The sequence below is a fragment of the Anarhichas minor genome, unplaced genomic scaffold, assembly GCF_050575085.1.
Source record: "Anarhichas minor isolate MPS153535 unplaced genomic scaffold, ASM5057508v1 ptg000027l, whole genome shotgun sequence".
Lineage (NCBI taxonomy): Eukaryota > Metazoa > Chordata > Actinopteri > Perciformes > Anarhichadidae > Anarhichas > Anarhichas minor.
In genome coordinates, this window is record NW_027466473.1 from 10,354,916 (window position 1) to 10,375,238 (window position 20,323).

At 42.7% G+C, this 20,323-nt stretch overlaps 3 protein-coding genes across 4 annotated transcripts; 1 reads left to right on the forward strand and 2 right to left on the reverse strand.

Moving 5' to 3' along the window:
• Nucleotides 1–1,954: 1,954 nt before the first annotated feature.
• Nucleotides 1,955–19,598, forward strand: rb1 (retinoblastoma 1). Of its 2 annotated transcripts, none has more exons than XM_076101197.1 (27): nt 1,955–2,204; nt 2,588–2,708; nt 3,367–3,470; nt 3,682–3,816; nt 3,911–3,949; nt 4,083–4,147; nt 5,046–5,156; nt 5,334–5,479; nt 5,591–5,668; nt 6,414–6,523; nt 6,628–6,702; nt 7,125–7,212; nt 7,316–7,432; nt 7,527–7,583; nt 7,785–7,816; nt 7,984–8,060; nt 8,215–8,438; nt 16,073–16,188; nt 16,542–16,696; nt 17,017–17,162; nt 17,278–17,382; nt 17,493–17,606; nt 17,698–17,846; nt 17,971–18,001; nt 18,112–18,254; nt 18,367–18,413; nt 18,553–19,598. In XM_076101197.1, exons 1-27 carry the CDS (start codon nt 2,101–2,103, stop codon nt 18,615–18,617), a joined length of 2,754 nt encoding a protein of 917 aa, XP_075957312.1. In that variant the 5' UTR covers nt 1,955–2,100; the 3' UTR covers nt 18,618–19,598. The 2 variants fall into 2 exon arrangements, with proteins under 2 accessions (XP_075957312.1, XP_075957313.1); XM_076101198.1 differs by having other exon boundaries at nt 4,098–4,147.
• On the reverse strand, nt 9,131–10,118 carry LOC142959761 (lysophosphatidic acid receptor 6). The gene has a single exon (XM_076101199.1). It carries the CDS (start codon nt 10,116–10,118, stop codon nt 9,144–9,146), a length of 975 nt encoding a protein of 324 aa, XP_075957314.1. The 3' UTR covers nt 9,131–9,143.
• Nucleotides 12,152–15,159, reverse strand: lpar6b (lysophosphatidic acid receptor 6b). Its single transcript, XM_076102702.1, has one exon. It carries the CDS (start codon nt 14,599–14,601, stop codon nt 13,525–13,527), a length of 1,077 nt encoding a protein of 358 aa, XP_075958817.1. The 5' UTR covers nt 14,602–15,159; the 3' UTR covers nt 12,152–13,524.
• Nucleotides 19,599–20,323: the final 725 nt, after the last annotated feature.

Below are 20,323 nucleotides of genomic sequence, written 5' to 3' on the forward strand. Positions count from 1 at the left end.
GTTTTTGTTTTTTCTATGTTTACGGGAACTTGGCTTTGACAGTTCTTCATTGTCAATTTCCCCTCTGCTACAAGCACAAAGCCCTCCTTTAATCATTGTTTAGCATTGGTTACATGTATTACTTGGAGGGACACTCATTGGTTGAATGTATTACCCATTTAGAGGACATGATTATTGTCATTGTATCAATCTTTCTTACATTTCTCACAAGTTTCTGAAGGCGCAAATGTTACTCTGATTTGAGGACCTGCTTCCAGAAGAAATCAACATCAGATTAAATTTATACAGTTATTTATTTTGCAAATTACCCAAACTATTTAATTTATAAATGTTATTAGGCCCTATGTTAGAAAAGCCCAATGATATTAAACTTGGGACATAAAGGAAATAATATGATAAAAAGATAAGATAATCCTTTATTAGTCCCGCAGCGGGGAAATTTACAGGATTACAGCAGCATATAGTATAATGCAAATAAGACAAACAAGATCAAAACAAGTATTATAGATAAGTAATGAAAATAATATGAAGAATTACAAAAAGACCTCAGCCAGATGAGACTTGTTCACTTGGACACATCAGTAGCATGAAGGTGTTTATCTTTTGAAGTGTCAGATAAAACTGCTTTCTAGGGCATATGCGCTCTCTTTTGTGTCTTGTTGCAAATAAGTGGACGATGACTGATAAAAGATATACCTGCATTTTTAAAACGCTTTCAGTCACATGGAACTTTTGATTTGTGTGTATTTATAATAAGCATCATTGTTTTCTCTCTCAGAGCATATTTAATGCAGGATCACTACTTTTAAACCTTCGATTAACAACATGTTAATATCCTTTGTTTTAGGATTGTACGCCAATGAAACTCCTCTAATTTTAGCAAATCTCTTTGCCTTCATACACCTTGTTGCCATTCTCTTGCATATTGATATGCACAATGATTAAATATTAGTATTCCTTTTTTGTGACTTTTGGATATTTTTCTTTCAAATATGTCTAATAAAAACTAGTTGTGAGATGATCGTATGACGTCAAGATCAGTTTTATTTATTTTACATTGAGTGCAGAGTTCCCTATATAATATTAGTTTTGAAACAATACACTAATGGTGATCATACGGTGGCCTGCTGGTGAAAGGATACACACAACAAATACTCTCAGGGAAAAATTGGCTATTTTAAATGGAATTCAATTGAGGCAACAAAGAGGATGTTTTCTTTGTCTGCGACCCAGAGTGTTACCAAACCTTACAATCATTTGAAAAAAAAATAGTAACACTAGTGATTATTACCACAAGAGGGCAATGGTTGCACAAAGATTAAGGTGCAGAGTAGGCACATTTAATCCAATATGTTTTATAGATGTTACAAAGAGAACTGATTGAAGCCTACTTTACAATGCTGATATGAATGTTCCCTTGATAAATGAAGAAAGTTAAAACATCAGTGCATAATAACATGTAGAAGGAAGTGAAAACAAACAACAAAATAAAATGGGGGCGCAGGGGCAGTAGAATAGACATGTACGTTCTACATCATCAAATAATAACTATACCTACATTTAATTAGCTGAAATTACCGCCTACTTTCCATTTACAGTATGGGTAGTGGTTATGGCGGGATAAATGCTAATGACCGGATGTTGCGTATATATTTTCCCGCGTTTTCATCTGGTGGGTTTGGGTTCGTTCGATTGCGGTGTGTCACGTGATCCATGTGAAAGGACACTCACAGGGAGTTTAAGAAAAGTATAACGCTATAACCCGGTTATCTAATAAAACTGTCGACAGTGCCCGGTTTAAACAGACTCATACGAGCATATACACTCAGTGGGCTGGTCAGTATACACGGAGTAGTAAACACTGACGGGTTGTGCGTCTAAAACCTGAGACTCTGGCGGCGCCGACACACCGCGGCGCACAGCTGTGAACAAAACGAACATCCACTTCAAAACGCTTTCAGGAAGTCATTTAAGTTTTGTTGTATTGTTGCCACGGAGCTCGCGCACTGGGCTTTAAACTCAGCAAACCTCATCTACTGCCTTCCGAACATAATTCCCTTTTTAATAAATATATTACCTATAAGGTGACCGTGCACCAAGATGCCACCTAAGAAGCGCAACTCTCAGACACAGAGCAAGGAGGTGAAAAGTGCTGAAAGTGTCTCTCCAGACAAGAAGGAGGGTCCAGAGTTATCATTTAAAAAGTAAGACGTTATTTTTTGCCGCATTACAATCTCAGCAGTCAGTGAATTAACGTGTGTTGTTTACTGTGTAACGTATGTTTACACTGAACCCCGGTGTTTAGCTAGTTTGAGCTAGTTTGCTAACGTTAGCTTGGCAAGTGGCTGACTAGCTAGCTTATTTGAACTAAGTCAGGCCTGTGACGTCATATAGAGCTAATACTAGTGAGCTTTAACGCCTCGAGTATAACTAGCGTTATCTAGTCTCGTGTAGATGAGCTGTAACGCTGTTACAACATGCATCTCTGAGTCTGACACACACGTTGGCTAACGGAGGAATTGTTTTGATGTCCTGTAAACGGTGCATGTGTTCTCCATGATGTTGACGTATGGCCTCCATCCTCCAGACACAGAGACAAGGATGCTGAGTTTGTGACCCTGTGTAAGAGCCTTCACGTGACGGACCTGGTGTGTGACCGTGCCTGGGCGCTGTGGAAAGCCGTTCAAGAGTCTATGGATGAAATCGCTGTATGTATTTATAAGTTATGAGTCAGTTCATTTGCAATGTTGTGATCCTGTTGACCGTCCTCCTGGAACAAAGGAAATGGCATGAGTGGAAATTGAGAACACAAGTGTCTCTTTTGAAGACAGCTCACTTTTTCTCACTGTTTATACTGCCTGATCAGAATAAAATGCCCACTTTGGCATCCAGGCCACAACCATTAAAATGACCATGCCCTCACTCATTTTCAAAGGTGCAATGCATTTCTTTCAGATGCATTGCACATAATAAGCATTGTCACAAGAGAGATCTGTTATTATCTTTGTTAGTGTTGCCAACGTGCCAGTTTATACTATTCTGGTGATGTGGCACAGTGTGTAGTGTGTGATGCTCTTGGCATGTGGTGGTTGGACAAAACGCTTTTTCTGCAATTCTTAAAGGGAAAAATCAAGCTTGTCTTTAGCACACAGTCCAAATGCTATTTCAGTTTTATTTCTTACCTTCTGTTAAAGGACATTTAAACTATAACAAAGGTGGACAGAAGAACATACATGCCTTGTTATCTATTGGATTTATGTTTCAAATATAGTATTAGCGTTCCCTTCCAGGATAACAGTGATTCAAATAATATTGCATGTTGTATATAAATTGTAAACATTGTTTGTTGTTTTCATTTCCTTTCAGGACAGTCAGAAAAGGGTCTGGGGGGCGTGTCTGTTTGTGTCGGGGACAGAGGTGGACGGCGCCTGTTTCACATTAACTCAGATTCTGAAAGCAGTCCGTCTGAAGTGAGTACTGCTGATGCATGATGCACGTTATTGGCAAATACTCTCACACATCAATGCATGTGGTATGAGTCATTTGAATAGACATGGCTGCTCTTTGGACCGTGGTTCATATACAAGCTTTGGTAGAAAGAAATTCAGATTTTATTTTATTGTTGAGTTCCATGCATTTTTATCTTCTATGTCTCACACATATGAACTTGTTTTTTTGTAGTGTAAAGCAGTTTTTGTCTCTGGTGAGGAAGTTGGATGTGAACCTGGACACCATAAGCACCAAGGTGAACTCAGCACTCACACGGCTGGAGAAGAAGTACGACGTGTCGCTGGCTCTCTACCAGCGGTTTGAGAAGTGAGTGAACTCATCAACACAGCACAGGTTCTTCACTCACGTCGACCAGTTTAGGGCAAAATTATAATCCATAACGACATTTCTTTTGTTTCAGAACGTGCAAGAATATCTTTGCTTTGGCTTCTGATGATCAGTAAGTTGGAGACTTCTTTAACCACATGTGTGAAATGTGCCTGTCACTTGTTTTTTAGTACCTTTTGTCTTGTGTTGGATAATTGAGTGCTTGTTATAGAAGATGGGATGCAGCTTCATGACTAATGTTTCAGTGTCTCTTTTCCAAGGCAGAGGGAGACCATGCGGCGCTGCTGGACAATGTTTCTTTTAGCGAAAGGTAAGTTAAAGGATACATTTTGTTACATTTCAACCTGGACCCAAACTAACTGACTAATAGGGACAACACTTTCTGAAACTAGTCCAGTATTGAGCGAGAACACTTCAGATGGCAGCTGCTACTGGCCTTCAATGTAATCCGATTGGGGCAAGCTGGCGCAGTACTTCTATCAGTATGTCTATCAACAGTATCAGTATCAGTATGTCTATCAACAGTGCTTGTTTTTGGCATTGCAGACATTATCAGTGACAACATTATGAAAAGAGTCTCGCTCAAGGAGAAGTCTTGTTCTGAAATCTTGCGAGGTGGCGTGCTGCTGTTGGGATTTATTTAAAAGATTTTCAATCTCACGGCTAAATATTTAAAGTATTTCGACAACGTGGATGAAGACTTCTCCTATAGCGGGACTTTGATACAGTAACAAACAGACCGGATCAAGTGAAGGGACAGAAAAAACCTTTTATTTCTCTGTAGGGTCCATTACATGAAGTCGTCAGAAACTGAAAATAACAATCACGTTTAGTGTTCGTAACATTACGCTGATGCTGCTCACTTGCTCTTTATGCCTCGTTTTGCGGCGGCTGGTTTACAGCGTTGTCCCCCATCAGTCACTTGGACACAAAAACATGGGAAATAGGGTCCAGGTTAAAAAACAGCAAAGTTACACTTCGAGCCTTTAGACATATTAACAACAACAAGTAGGATCAAGCTGTTAACACACTTGATGGAACATATTCCATGTTACTCCATCTTCTACTTTCCATCCTTCCTTCCTCTGGTGCTTGGCCGTAGAGCTCAAATGAATGTTTTTCCTCACGGTTGCAGTTCAGTTGTTTCTGGTCTGCAGCGGTGGTATTGTGAGGCTGCTTCTCATGTGCTGCGTCTCTGCTGCTTGCAGGAAGGGCCTTGCAGATGGAGGATGACCTGGTCATATCATTCCAGTTGCTGCTTTGTACGCTGGAGTTATTCATCAAGCGTTGTCCTCCGGACCTTCTGCAACCTCTTTACAGTAAGCTCCCGTGTCAAAGTTAGGATGCAAAAGTTTAAGCCAAGCCTGGTTGTTGCCTTACACATAAAAAAAAACAATGATGAATGGAAACCGTTATCTCAATATTCTGTGTCATGAAAGGATTTATTGTGTGTGACTCTCAGAGATTTTCTAATTCCGTGACTGTTTGTCTCTCAGAATCAGCCATCAGCAAATTTCAGAGCCCTCCGACACGAACATCTCGCCGCAGCCAGAGCAAAGCCAAACCCCGTCCTCTGGAGCCAGAGGTGGATTTGCCGCTCCTCAAAACCTTGTGCAAAGACAACGAATGCAATGTAGAAGAGGTCTGAGCCCCCATTTTGTTACAGTGCTTACAGTCATCGCACAAACATTTTTGTTGCCCTCTGCCCTTTTGTTTATTTGGCCTCATTTGTTTATGCAAACCGTATTTGCAGGTGAAGAACGTATACCAGACCAGCTTCTCTGCTTTCCTGGACTCACTGGATCTTTCCAGATCTCCAGACTTCCCTCAGGTAGGGGCGGACACCCGCTCTCCTGTTTGGCTTCACTGTCTGCACTTCACCCACTGTTTCCATTAGTTACCTCTACCTGCTTGCTATTCCTATTTTTGAAATTTTGAGTGTCTGACAGCTGTTGGTTGTTCCCTTTACTGCTCATGCATGTTTGGTTTCACATACAAGGTGTCAGCGAAATGTGTGCTTAAGCAGAGGATCCATCGTGGTGTCTCAGGGTGGTATATTGCAGAGGCAGCTATGAAAACAGAGGACACAGGATGCTACTGTTTGCCGACACTGACACACGTTTCAAAGAAGGATACTAGACATATTTATTTTACCCGATTAAAGGACAGCTGGTGTTATGCATTATTTACAGAGGTGTCTTGTGTACATAATCTACTCAGTTAATTGATCTGACCTGTGAGGGGACTGGGGAAAAAAAACGTATTACGTTAATTAGATTTTGGGCCTGAGTCTTAAACTGAATCTGCAGGAAAGTTGTGGCGTTGCTGCATTTCAGAGATGTTAATCTTTTTCAGATTGCGATGTGATTAGATACAGACAGGCTCTGGCACTGGTGACATAAACAGCTCATGTAGGAAGGGCACCATGCACTGCTTTTGTTTGAGTACAATTTAGCATTTAGCACTTTTGGATTAAGATCAGATTTGATGGAGAACTCTTCAGTCTCTGTTGAACAACCCTGCATGTACAGTTGTATAAAGGAGGCACAGTGGGTAACCTGTAATTTTCCCCACAGGCGAAAGACCTCAACCAACAATACGAAGAACACTACCTCAAGAGTAGAGACATCGATGGGCGGCTGTTTTTTGATGGAGATGAGACTGTTCTTGCTCCTAAAGTCGAGATGTAATTTCCTCTTTTCTTCACAATTCAGTGTTTTGATGTCGGTCGGGCTAATCTGTTAAAAATAATGCACAGACAAGTGTTTTATAAGCTGCTCCTGTTTTCAGATCACAGGTGGAGAGAACCCCGAAGAAGAACCTGTCAGATGAAGACGCACTCATTCCTCCCCAGACTCCAATCAGGTGAGCAGCTACTCACCTGTTTAATGTTCACAATCATAACGGAGGAGAAGGACTCAGTACAACATTTCTACCGTTTCAAACCTTCTCACCTGAGACTGTGGACACACTGTGGGCTGCTCAGCTGTCAACTGGTGCATTTGGAAGTTATTGAAGTGAATGATCGTAGTTTTTAAGGTCTGAAAAAAATCACTAGACAAGTGTTTAGGATGAAAATTTGATTTTTTTTCAGCTTTTTTTATCTGCAAAGTACCCAAAAATTGAAATATAAAAACTAGAAGATGTACTACATTTGTCACAGTAGGAGTGACAAGATCAAGATAAACCCACAGTTTTAAATAACTGTTTCCAAAATATAAAATACTACCACATCACCTATACAGATGATGTGAAATTCTTAATTGTGTTTTGTTTTGTCTCATCAGAGCTGCCATGACTTCCATTCAGCAGCTGAGGGGCGATCTCACCTCCAGTGGCGATCAGCCATCTACTAACCTGGCTACGTACTTCAAAGTAAGTCTCTACAAGTGTTGCCGCGGATTAAAATGTCCCATGAGAGTGCACCGTAGCACCTTAATTTGACGTATTTCCCGTTTTCCCTCTTTCTTGCGATCAGAACTGCACCGTGGACCCGACGCAGGATGTGCTGAAGCGTTTGGAGACACTCGGACAGGCGTTCAGCCGGCGGTTTGGGGAGGCGGTCGGCCCGCGCTGTGTCGGACTCGGTTGGCAGGTATGAACGAACACCGAAGAAGACGACGAGCAACAATGGCGATACTCACTCTGCACATATTGTGTCTGACTTGTATATTTCTTTTGTCTTTCAGAGATTCAAACTCGGTGTCAGACTGTATTACAAAATCATGGAGGCAATGCTGAAATCGGTACTTGTCAGATTGTTTATTTATTTGTTTTTCAACCGTTTTATTCAATGATGTCACATTTTTTTATTTCTAAGCTCTGGATTATTTAAACGTAACGGTAAATACATCAAAATATCTGAATAGGAAGCAACTCGCATGAACTGTAGATGCCATAAACCTCTGAAATAACTCACTCGTGTGGTTTTACTTCCCAATTTGTAGGAAGAGAAGCGACTGTCTGTACAAAATTTCAGGTATGTTGTTTTTTTCAGTTTTCATTCATTTTAATCACAGTTTAGTCAGTCAATGGTGTTGTTGTATTTACTTGTGCGTGATGTTTGTTGTCTTAATTGTGAGGGAAACTTAAATTAGTAGTGAAGTGTGATTTGCCTTCAGCTAAGTCATGTGATTTCCATTCCAGTAAACTCCTCAATGACTCCACATTCCACACGTCACTGTTGGCCTGCGCTTTGGAGGTAGTGATGGCGACGTATGGAGGTGTGTCCTGTAATCTTCTTAGGAGTTAATAACAAACGCAGTCACAAACTAACTCTGAAATAACTGTTTTATTTACAGTCGTCCGTTATACAGGTCAACACTTCCTGTAGATGTGCAGTAAGTTGTTATAATGCTGTTGTCTCCTCCTGATCAGAGAGCAGTTTTAAGACCGGAGGATACAACCACAGTGGTTCCAGTGACTCAGTTGATACCGACTTGTGCTTCCCCTGGATACTGGATGTGGTCGAGCTGCCCGCCTTTGACTTCTACAAAGTCATCGAGAGTTTCATCAAGGCCGAGCCCACTCTGAGCAAAGACATCGTCAAACACCTGGAGACCTGCGAGAACCTCATCATGGAGAGAATCGCCTGGAGGACGGTCAGTTTTATCTCTCATCGCTACGACAGTGTGCCGGTACTAGTGTCACGGCACGTCAATGAGGTTCATGCATACACAACATAACAACTCGCAGACACTAAAAATACACACGTTCTATAGCACGAGAAAAAAGATCAGCAGTTTTTTTGATGTAGTAATTATTACGACAGTTACATATATGATATATAAGATCAACATATAGACTACTCAATAATGTAAAACAACACGTTTTTGACCGTAACTCAAGAATGCACATGCTAATTATGACAATTTCCCACAAATGTCTAAGAGGATAAAGTGATGACATTTGGGACAGACATGAATATAAACTGCAACTTGATTGGTTGACTGAGGCCGTAGTTCTAGTCATAAAAGGAGGCAGGTTCCTCACAAATTCATATAAATAAATGTCATTTCAATATTTCACAAACACATTGAAGTTGTACTGACGAATTATACTGAACAAAATGTTTAAGCGGACAGTGTGCTTCTTAGCATGGTGCTGAACCCCTGGCTGGTGCGCTAAAATGAACAATAATACAGATAACATATTTACACATGCGGAGTTCTCTTCAGTTTAACTGTGCGCACAGTATGGGTTATGGGATACTGTATATGAATATACAAAGTCCTGGTCAATTGTATGGAATTTGTTCCATAAAGTAGTCCAGTGATCTTAATATAATGATAAAGAAATAATCCGTGTCACTGGCTGCCACTGCCTCTACTACCGGGCGCCTCCCTGTGCACCAGGCTGCTGGAGAAGTAGTAGACGAGCGGGTTGAGGCAGCAATTGGAGCTCGCTAGCGATAACACCACGGGGTGCACCGCCTTGGTCACCTTGGCCAGGCCACAGTGGTGCAGCAGCCCCACGTGTGTGAGGGTGTATCCCAGCAGGTTGACGTGATAGGGGACGAAGCACAGCAGGAAGATGCCTAGCACCCAGTAGATAATTGTGAGGGTGTGCCGACGGCCGCGGTGCCTCGGCCTGCGGAGCACGCTCAGGATTCTGCAGTAGCTGCAGAGAAGTAGCACGGCGGGCAGCAGAAATGAGCCCAGGACTAAGCCCAGGGCTGCCAGGATGATGGCGCGGTGGCGCCGCGAGGACGCGTCCAGCAGACAGGGCTGGTGTTGGCGAGCGGCTGCAAAGCGCAGCAGAGGCAGACCCACGCTGAGCCCCAGCACCAGGCACCAGGTCCCCCCGCTTACCAGCTGTGCAACACGCAGCCTGCGGAGCGTTGAGGCCAGCGGGTGCACGACAGCGAAGTACCGGTCCACAGCGATGCACACCAGGAAGAAGATGCCCCCGTACAGGCTGATGTATTTGAGGATGAAAGTGAGGTGGCAGTATGCCGCTGCCTGAGTCCAACTAGACGGGTCTCCTGTCTTTGAGGACAAGGCTCTGGCCTTTTGGTGGTAGTAGTAGATTCTCAGCGGCAGAGAGATCACAAAAAACAAATCGGCAGCCGACAGGCTGAGCATGTAAATGGCGGTGCTGTTCATGGTGCGGGGGGATACACACAGTCTGCGCAGAACCAGGCTGTTGGTGGCCAACCCCAGCAGGAAGATGATGCCGTAGGACACTTGGTAGAAGGTGAAGCGATAGCTGGTGTCCACAGTGCAGTTAGACAGAGGAGAGAAGGGCGTGGCTGGCACAGCAGTCATATTCCACAGCTCCATGTCCCAAGATAATGTGCTTCCTTTAAATCACTGCGTCGCTCTCACATCTGGAGGAAATTAGTTTGGTTGAAGGGAATATAAGATGGGAGGAAGGAACAGGTTCAGTGTCTTCTGCTGGAGTTGAACTTGTAAAAAGTTAATAAACTCAAGATGCCTGCTGTTTTATGGAATGTAAATTTGCTGAAGTGACATAAACACACGACTACGCCTAACATAGCTCAATTTATATTTGATATGCAAGACGATATGCGTCTGTCAATGAGGTTTTAACTGCCACTTCCTGCTCTCATAAAACAAGCAAACATTTGGTTTCATTACATGCAGAGTAGGGAAAAGGAATCGCCTCACCTTGTAAAACTGTGGCCCCTGCAGTAAATTCACATTTAGTGAAGTTTATAAAGTGTTGATTTAACTTGATTGTCATTTTTTGGCTGTAGTTTGTGGCGGGTAAGCAAATATCCAGTTAAGCACCTGTCAGACAATAACTTCAATTATTAAGGACAGTCTGATGTTAAGTATTCTTTACCAATTGTTAATGTTTGTCATCAGGATTTGTGGGACTTTTTCCTCCATTTTACATCATTATACTTTTTTTTGTGACCAATTCAGCAGGAATTTCGGCCTTTAAACAACTCCACACACTGAAGACACCAAATGAGCATTGAGTTGAAACAATACCACTGACTGAGGAATTACTAGAGCGCTCCCACTGTTCTCCAAACACTAATGCTCTGAAGACACTTTGCCTTTGGACATTCATTTCAAAAATACAATTACAACACAAAATACAAAGATCCTCACCATACTCTTACTTTCAGTCAGCATTCAGCTTGTCCTTTTCTGTTCTCTTTTTTTATTCTCAGTAAATTTATTCGATAAGACATTTTATTTTGATGACATGATAAGGAATCGAAAACTTTTTTTTTCAAACTGTTCTAAACTATCGTGTGCTTTGGTGATCTGAAAACAACTTCTGTATAATCATTCAGTCATCACATAACCCTTAATTCTAAAAGCACAAGAAATTCTCAAATATTGCATAAAATAAACATTATTCCATATCTTGTCTTCAGATAAACCTGAATGATAATATATGCATACAGTCTGTTGCTCTACTGTGCGTGTAAAACTCAAACGGCAGAATACTGAAACAGAAAACATCATCACTCACCGGTCTGAGTTTCTCATCGATGGAGGTGTGACGGAGCTGGTGTCCAGCAGCAGGATGACTTGTTAGGAGGCTGTAACGGTGCAACATGCTACCGGAGCCATTCACGCCTACACTCACGCACCCCCCCCCCCCCCCCCCCATCGCTCCACTCCTACGCACACTTCTTGTGGTTTGTTTTCATTACCACTTAGTCCAAACAGTTAATGAGCTTATGCCTTTAATGACTACGGGTCACTAGGTTGGCTCGAGGATAGACAGTCATCTGGTCTTAACCAACTAGTCACATTCAACTTAATTTGGTCATCTTACAGTTGGCCACAGATTGTTTCATTATCGTCGTGTTTATGGCTGCTTGTTAAAAACCCGGACAAGGGATTGGAGTTGATCATTAACTACGCAGGTAGAGGAATAATTCTGTAATAATCACACGGCCGTGTGTGTCGTGTGTCGTGTGTGTCGGCCTCGAGTCACAATGAATACAAATGATCAGAATGTATCTTCTGTCAAAATGTTAGTCTTTGCACCTGAGAGAAGAAGTAATTCATCTGTTCTCCACTTTAGATCTTTGACAATCAAATTGGGATGTTTGAATAATTATATATTTATAATACATATTACGACTTCGCTACACACCACTTGGCCCTCGTGAGACAAATTTGGAATTAGATATAAATATAAATAACAAATGAAGGACACGGCATGTCTTGATCGAGAACTAATTTATTCTCCTGCGCTCATAAAAAAATACATCTTATGTTATGATCACTAATATCGTTTATTATTGATATATTACAAGGTTTTGTGATTATCAAGTCAGCTTTGAGTCATAATGATATTTTCTGCTCAAAAGCATTAATCCAGCACAAATATTTGATTAGTGTTGGATAGACAAAGTCCAGCTGCATCTTGATTAGAAGCCCGTTCCTCTGTATTACATTTCGTAGTGTTAGAAGCCCATCGCAAGGGCGAGACTCAAGTAACGGCTAATTGTTTTACTTGTCTCAAGGGTGCCAGTTTTGAGTTTACACCCTGCATTGTTCACCAGATCTGTCTCAAGATTGCAGCAACCCCCCCCATGTGCTCTGTTTTGTAAACGTATTCATCCCTCATGGGGCATGTTGTTGCTCGCCTGCTTACGTTTCACAATCCGGTGCCGTAACGAGTCCGCCCTCGTCAGCGCGGACCCTCGGGCTCGTCCTCTCAGCAGGAATGCAGCAGCGTTCGGTCTTGCAGCATGCAGCTCTTACAAGACTGAACACAATCAAGCTGCAGAATATCTCACTGCGAGATGTGTGTCTTCACTTTACCTGTTAGTCCGTAGGAAACCGATTAGATTATTCTCATCCGACTGCAGTAACGTTCGATGTTTTTCTCTGTAATTCCTCGTTTTTCAGCTACAACATTTTTCACAGATACGTCCACTTATTTAGATAAGGCCACTGGCAGTGTTACTGCAGCGTTGGCCGGTGCAATGCATCCGTCAAATATTGACCACACCTGTAATCTACATTTTAAAACACATTGACTTCTTGTGCATGCATGGCACAGTACCTGTAGCTCTGTTGTTGGCACCTGTATGACGAATCAGTCCAGACAGATGTTTTGGTATCACCCAAAGAACAACAGGCCCCCTGCTAATGTCAAATATTTCACAACGAGTAGTGAATTTCAAATCAAAAACCTTTTAAGTTAACAACTTTTATTTGCTTTCAGCAGAACAGGTAAAGCTGTTATTGAACATGCTACCACAGCTACTTAGACACTGCACAGTACACTACATAAAACATTGTTGTAATACTTGTTCAGCATTGCCAAAGCCTTTCTGAGTGAGGATCTCTACAATTACAATGTCTCACAAAGGCCGATGCTCACTCGCAGCACCGTGCACGGCTTCGACACCCGTCATCGCCACTAATACACATCATAAACTCATGAGAATAAAGAGTTTTCAAACTTTGTGAGTGGTTAATTGGCACCTTGATAAAGGGTCTTTAGGCTGCAACACACTTTAAATGTTTCCTCTTTGACGTGTCCCACTCTTCTGTTGACTGTAAACAGATCAGTGTCCTAAGTCTCGGTGGTGTCAAGCGCACGAGAGAGTGACTCCTTAGTAACCATTGTTTATGTGTTATGATCTTCAAGGCCACTCTGCTTCCACCTACGTCCTCAGATTCAAATTGAGTTTCCACCAGCAATCAGTGAATCATTAATCATGTCCCATAAACACAGTCGCCGCTAGATCGTAGACTCGTCCAGCGTTTTCGTTCTGAGATTGGTCAGGGTCAGGTGTTTGGGTGTCGTGTTCGGACTGCCTTGTGAGCTGTCCACCTGTAGCCTGTCTAATAGCTTGGCGTGCCACACGGTGGACTTGCGCTTAAAGGAGCTCTGAATGGTCTCTGAAGTGAAATAGTAAATGACTGGATCAAAGCAGCAGTTGGTCACTGCCAAGCACAGAGCGATGGGGTAGATGGTTCTGACCACATCTTCTGCGTCGCACCCCTTTAGGATGTTGGTGCGGACCATGGCGTAGAAGATGAGATTGACGTTGTAGGGAATGAAACAGAAGCAGAAGATGAGCAGATGCACGACGATCATCCTCAGGATTTTCTTCTTGTTGAGGTACCCTCCGCGGCTGATGGTTTGGGGTTTACTCAGCGTCCGTAGCACCATGACCGAGCAGAACACATTGACCATCAGCGGGATGATGAAGCCCACGGTCTCAATAAACACCACCACCTTGGACAGCTCAGCCCTCCACTGGGTTTTAGAGTAGTTTTCAAAGCAGTAGTTTGTGGAGGCTTTGACATTTGTGAGGGAAGTGGTGTTCAAAAGGAACCCAGTGGGTATACTTCCGGAAAGAACCATCACCCATACTGCGCAGCAGGCCAGTTTGGCATTCCTCTTAGTACGTATAGCTTGGGACCTGAACGGGTGCACAATGGCCAGGAAACGGTCGACGCTGATGCAGGTGAGGAAGAGGATGCTGCCGTACATGTTGGTGTAGAACAGGGCCACGGAGATCTTGCAGAGCACCCTTCCAAATACCCACTCGCCTTTGATGAAGTAAACGATCCGAAAGGGCAGGCTCAGGACAAAGAGAGAGTCTGAAGCGACGAGGTTTATCATGTATGTCGTGGTCTCGTTCCGCAGCTTCAGTGTACAGCCAAAAATGTACACAGCCACCATGTTGAATATGAGTCCAACCACAAACACCACGCTGAAAACCGAGCTATACAGAGGGTACTTGAAGTCATCAGTCTTGTTGCAATTATTTGTGGTGTTGTTAAAAGTTTGGTTCGTGCTGTTCAACATTTTTAAACCGGGTTGATACGTCTGTAACGTATACAGAGTTCAAAGGTTCCCCTCACCCGGTTGCTTGTGTCAGTCACAAAAATCCATGTGCAGCTTGTTAATCCAACCATGTGGGACAATTATCCTTTCATTTAGGTCGAGTAAACACTGAAGAGTCCCCAGGTTGTGTGGTTCTTGTTATGAAAATACTGGAAAAGTATACAGCAACTCCACAAAATACCTGTATTAGTATCCAAAGTCCCTCCTTTCCGTACAAGAAGGCTGTCCTGCACATCCAGTAATCCTCGTTGAAATGAAGTTTTCAGTCTTTTCCAGTTGAGAAGTTTATCTCCTTTGAGAGAAGAGTCATGTGCCTCTCTTCAACTCCGCGAGCAGTCGAGTGGTTCTTCCCTTCTTGTGTTTCCTGTCTGTTCTTGCAGCAGCCCTGCGGGGAGGGAGGAGGGAGGGAGGGGGAGCGCACGTTGATTGTTACTTTAATGCTCCAGGGGTTTTACTCTGCCCCTGCCTGATTGTAATACAGGGACGGTGTAGCAGGCTGCAAGTCAGGCTCCAACACAAAGAACTCACCGGACTGTTGGAACACGAGAGGGAGGAGCCTCCACCGGGGCCAAAGTCCTCCTACCGCGCCTTTGTGTTTTTGCACTTACTTGACACAATCAGAAGTTACATTGGTTTTAATTGGTATCCTCAGAAATATAGCGTGTTTAGATCAACCTCCCATCACCTTAGACGTGTTAAACATGAATACACCTCATGAAACAGTGCAGTGGTGGCATTCATTACACGTCTCTGAATGCTGTTGGGACAATCAAATGTCAAGTGTACCCTTTTGAAAGGTGGCGTCAGCCGGGTGCGGCGTGTGTGACACGAAGACTTTCCTATTAGCAAGTCCGAACCTGCAGTCAATGTGTAGTAAACCACACCCACTTCCTTGTATGATCTCATCACATGTGTGTACATGCTGATTCCCGTACACCACTGGTCTGCCTGAATAGAAGTCTTGAGTTTAAATGTGTTTTTTACAAGTGATGAGGATAATGTGTGTGTGTGTGTGTGTGTGTGTGGGTGTGGGTGTGTGGGTGGGGATTTTTCTGTGTTTATGTTTATTGGGATTAATGATTCATTTCAGATTAAGGGGATTTCTGTGGCAATCGCTATAATCAGATAGGATACTATAGGGAGTGTCATTGGATCACAATAAAATGAGAAACAGCTGTAACATCAGCCCATAGTTATAATTTGACAGTTGGGTTTTTGCAAAGGAAATTAGCTGTGTGAAATGTAATACAAAAAATGTTCCTATACAGTATATATGTCACACTCTGGAAGAAACACCAAACAGATGGGCTGTTCATGATGTTATTGACATAGTATATACATATATGTTGATATAAATAAATGACTTCATCTGTGGTTGTATTCTCTTTTAAACAACTTATTCATTATAAAAATCACACTTGCGTCTCCGCAGGACTCGCCGCTGTTTGAGCTGCTGAAGCAGGAGCACGGAGGCGGAGCAGCAGATCAGGTGGAGACCCCGGCCAGTTTCAGCCAACCACTGCAGCACAACCACACCGCAGCTGACCTGTGAGTCCGACGTCCCACAGTCTGTTCGTCTGTGTTTCTGTACGCAGCAGCTAAGTGACCGTCTACTCTCCTTTTTTAGCCGTTGTGAAACCCCGGTGAGTCACAAGTGAAAGAGCTCGTCTCTGCGATGAAGCAATAGCTCAGCAACGTGGCATTTAATAAAACGACATCTGTTAATTTCCATGGCTTTATGAGCCGTCCCTATCTGTGGCTTTGAACCGGTTCTTCTACCTCATTCTAAATGAATGAACTGTGATTTGTGGCGTAAATGTAACCAGAAATTTCCTTTGTTCACTTTAATGTTGACGGTGTAACTGACGGGGCCCCAATGGGTTTCTCCATTGTCCTTACAGATACCTGTCCCCCATGCGTCCAGGCCTCCGTGTCTTGCCCCCCGAGTCTCCGCCCACGCCCGGCTCTCAGGCTTCCTCTCAGCCTTCGGCCCAGCCTGCCGGCCAGACTCCGCAGCTCCCGAAGTCCAACTCGCTCAGCCTCTTCTATAAAAAATGTAAGATCCCGGTCACATTGTTTATTTCGGTTTATTTAAGTTTTCCTCAAGGCATGCCACTTATGTATAATAACAGATGTGTGGATAAACACGGCCAGCCCCACTTTGCAAAAATAAGTAATATTAAAAACAAAAACTTTTTTGTCAGGGATGGATTTCCAATTTGACTTCATGATAAACTGGGACTAAAATAGTACCACGAGTCATTACATTTGCTTGAAGAAAGTATTCAAAGATGACAACGAGTATTTATTCTGCTTGCTCTGTTCAGAACTCAAGTCCTTCAGGGTTTCTTTTCTGTGGTGTCCCTCTCTCTGTAGTGTACCGGCTGGCCTACACCAGGCTGCAGATCCTCTGCTCCTACCTGCTGTCCTCCCACCCTGAACTGGAGCCCATCATATGGACCCTGTTCCAGCACACGCTGCAGCATGAGCACGAGCTGATGAGAGACCGTCACCTCGACCAGGTAACAACACACCGCTCCCTGTCATTCACTCTCTCATCCACTCGTATGGCCTTGCTCTTTGTCTTCACTCCATTTGTCTCTCGGCATCTCAAACTGCTTCTCGTTGTTCTTGTAGCTGATGATGTCGGCCATGTATGCCATCTGTAAAGTGAAGAGTGTTGATCTGCGCTTCAAGACCATTGTCACGGCGTACAAGAACATGCCCAACACCAACCAGGAGGTGACGCCTTCTAAGACTTACAACTCTTGTTCTCATCCTTCAGGCTGTTTGTTTTGCTGTTGTAATCGCACTGCGTGTTTAATTATTTTGAACGTGTTTTTGTATCGCAGACCTTTAAGCATGTGTTGATCACCGAGGGCCACTATGACTCCATCATCGTCTTCTACAACCAAGTGTTCATGCAGAAGCTGAAAACCAACATCCTGCAGTATGCGTCTACCAGGGTGAGACCCCGTTTGACTTTTTATACAATCGCAATCGGATGAATGCGCACGTGACTAAACCCTCTCACTGTTGCTGTTTTGTTTTTGGTAGCCACCCACCCTCTCTCCAATCCCACAAATCCCACGAAGCCCCTACAAGTTCCCAAATTCACCTCTACGTGTGCCTGGGAGCAACAACGTGTACATCTCCCCTCTGAAAAGCTCACGCATGTCCCCGGGTATCATGACTCCTCGCTCCAGGTGAGTTCTGGGAAACCTTCACCTGTGAAGTAGCATGATCCTTTACATTGTTTTTGATGGTGGGAAGAAAAAGCATATTTGCACTTTTTTTTTTTCTTCTCATTGGTGTTCTTTGCCTTCACAGAATGCTGGTATCGATTGGTGAATCTTTCGGGGTACGAGCCTCTTTTTGTTTGCGTTGTGGCATATCAAAGGATACTCTAGAATTACAGTGACTCTTTCCCTTCGCTCACTCTTGTCGTTTCCGTTTTGTTTTCATCTGCAGCTGTCCAATCGGTTCCAGAAGATCAACCAGATGGTGAACAGCGGCGAGCGCTCCTTCAAGAGGGCTCTGGATCTCGGCTCGGCTCCGAAGCCTCTGAAGAGGTTACGCTTCGATGTGGACGGGCAAGATGAAGCCGACGGCAGGTTGGTCATAAATATGGTGTTATATTTACCGTAGCGTACCAGCGCCCGGATTTATTACACATTTATACTTGTATATTCCAATTATGCTCATATATATTTTTTTAATTTGCAGCAAATCTGGAGGAGATTCTACACTGATACAGAAGCTTGCAGAGATGAGTAAGTGGAAATCTTACTAAGTTCCGCTTTTATCTTTCGATATTCCCAATTCTTCTTCTTCTTCATGTTTCCTTACTGTCCATCGTACGGCTTGTAGATGTACGTTGCTCTAACATAACGATGATTTTGTTTCATGAAGGCTCCACTCGGAGTCGCATGCAGGAGCAGAAGATGAAGGAGGACGCGGAATCAAAGAAGGAGTAACTCTAAAGCCTACTGAACTGACCTGCACTGTTTATCACGACGTGAACGCGACGCTTTTGTTCACGCACAAAGTGAAACACGAGTTTCTCTTCACATTTAGCATTGGATTTTAGTTTGTATTTAACTTTGTGAATATGGAGGACTTTCTCTTCTCTTTTTGTTGATGTGTGTTATACCTGAATAATGATTGATGTCATTGAAGATTTAGTATGTTTGGTTTTAAGAGTGATATTAATTTGTGGGTGTTAAAGACATCTTTTTTATTTTGTTTTGCTCTCGTTGGATGTCCATTGCTGCTTTCCTTGTTAAATACTTGGTTGACTGTTTTACCACCATCAGCACCTTCATACGTTGACCTTTTTTCTTTTGTGACATTCTTTTAAAATGTTTCAAATCATGACGCAACATTTCAGTTGTTCAATCATGATCTCTCCTCTGAAAAAGGAATAAATGTCAGCGTCGGAGGGAAATCGTCTTTTCGCAGTTTTACTTTTAAAGTGATATTTGACTCGGGAACTTGCTCGGAGCGTCTTGGGAAAGTGAGAATTATAAAACAAAAAGAAATGGCAAAGGAAAATGATATAGCATATAATTTGCACTCAACCGAAATCCATGTAGTTTCATAGGATTTGGTTGACGGGTAATGTTTCTCTGTGTGTATAGTTTTATAGAAACTTTTGTTATACTTTTGAGGGTTGAGACTGTTCATCAAATGCAATTAGAAGAGTTTTTCATGTTCTCACATTTTTGTACGGATAAGTTAGTTAATGTTTGGAGCCGGGAGGTTTAGCTTACAGCGATGAACGCGCACCACATAGAGCATTAATATCTCAACTTTACTCCAGAAAAGTGTACCACGGTCAGATACATTGCTAGATATGTCAATTAGCAGAGTTTGTTTTTAAATTAAAATGTGTTTATATTGTACTTTATTGAAGTAGTTCCTTGAAAACGTAGTAAATATTTCTTTTGAAAAACTGATTTTGTTTTTGTATTCCTTTGCATAGACGTAACCACATGTTATGTCATCGTCTATGTTAATCAGTTGCCTTTGAGGCCAACAGTGATCGATGCCAGCTGATGAAGTGTTGTCGTTATGCTGTTTGTTTTGTTTTTAGAGAGGGCTGTTATGTGTTATTCCAGCTTTATATACTACGTTATGCTGTCAGGTTTTTTTTGGAGAAAAATACAATTTGAGTGTTGGTGATGAAACAGAAACACGACCAAGTTGAGTTTCCCTTTTCTCGCGGTTTACGGCCACATTTGTCATTTCCTGTTGGCAAGCTAGTGTCAGCGACCTGTTTCCCATCTGAAGGTTAAGATGAGCTTAGGAACCTTAACTTGTGACCTTTAAATACTCTTCACCTTCAAGTTGATTCATTATACATATAAATGAAAAAAAATCAATGTCAGTTCAGACCGTCACCAAGCAGAACAATATCACTGAATACTTCAGCTGTGATTACGATCCAATAACAGATATAGGTCTTGCTTTATCACTTCCTGTATCACTTCCTGTATCTCAATAAGAATTGCAGTCGCAGCAAAGAGCTTTATGCCGACACTGGTCCTTTTCCTCCCTCTGCTGTGCGCAGTTATGCTCACAAGAGTCAGTAGCCAGTCAGGCGTTACTTCCACACACGATTACAGGTCATTACAAGGACTGATCAACGCGTCACTGTTGGATTAACTCTTGAGTTACATGG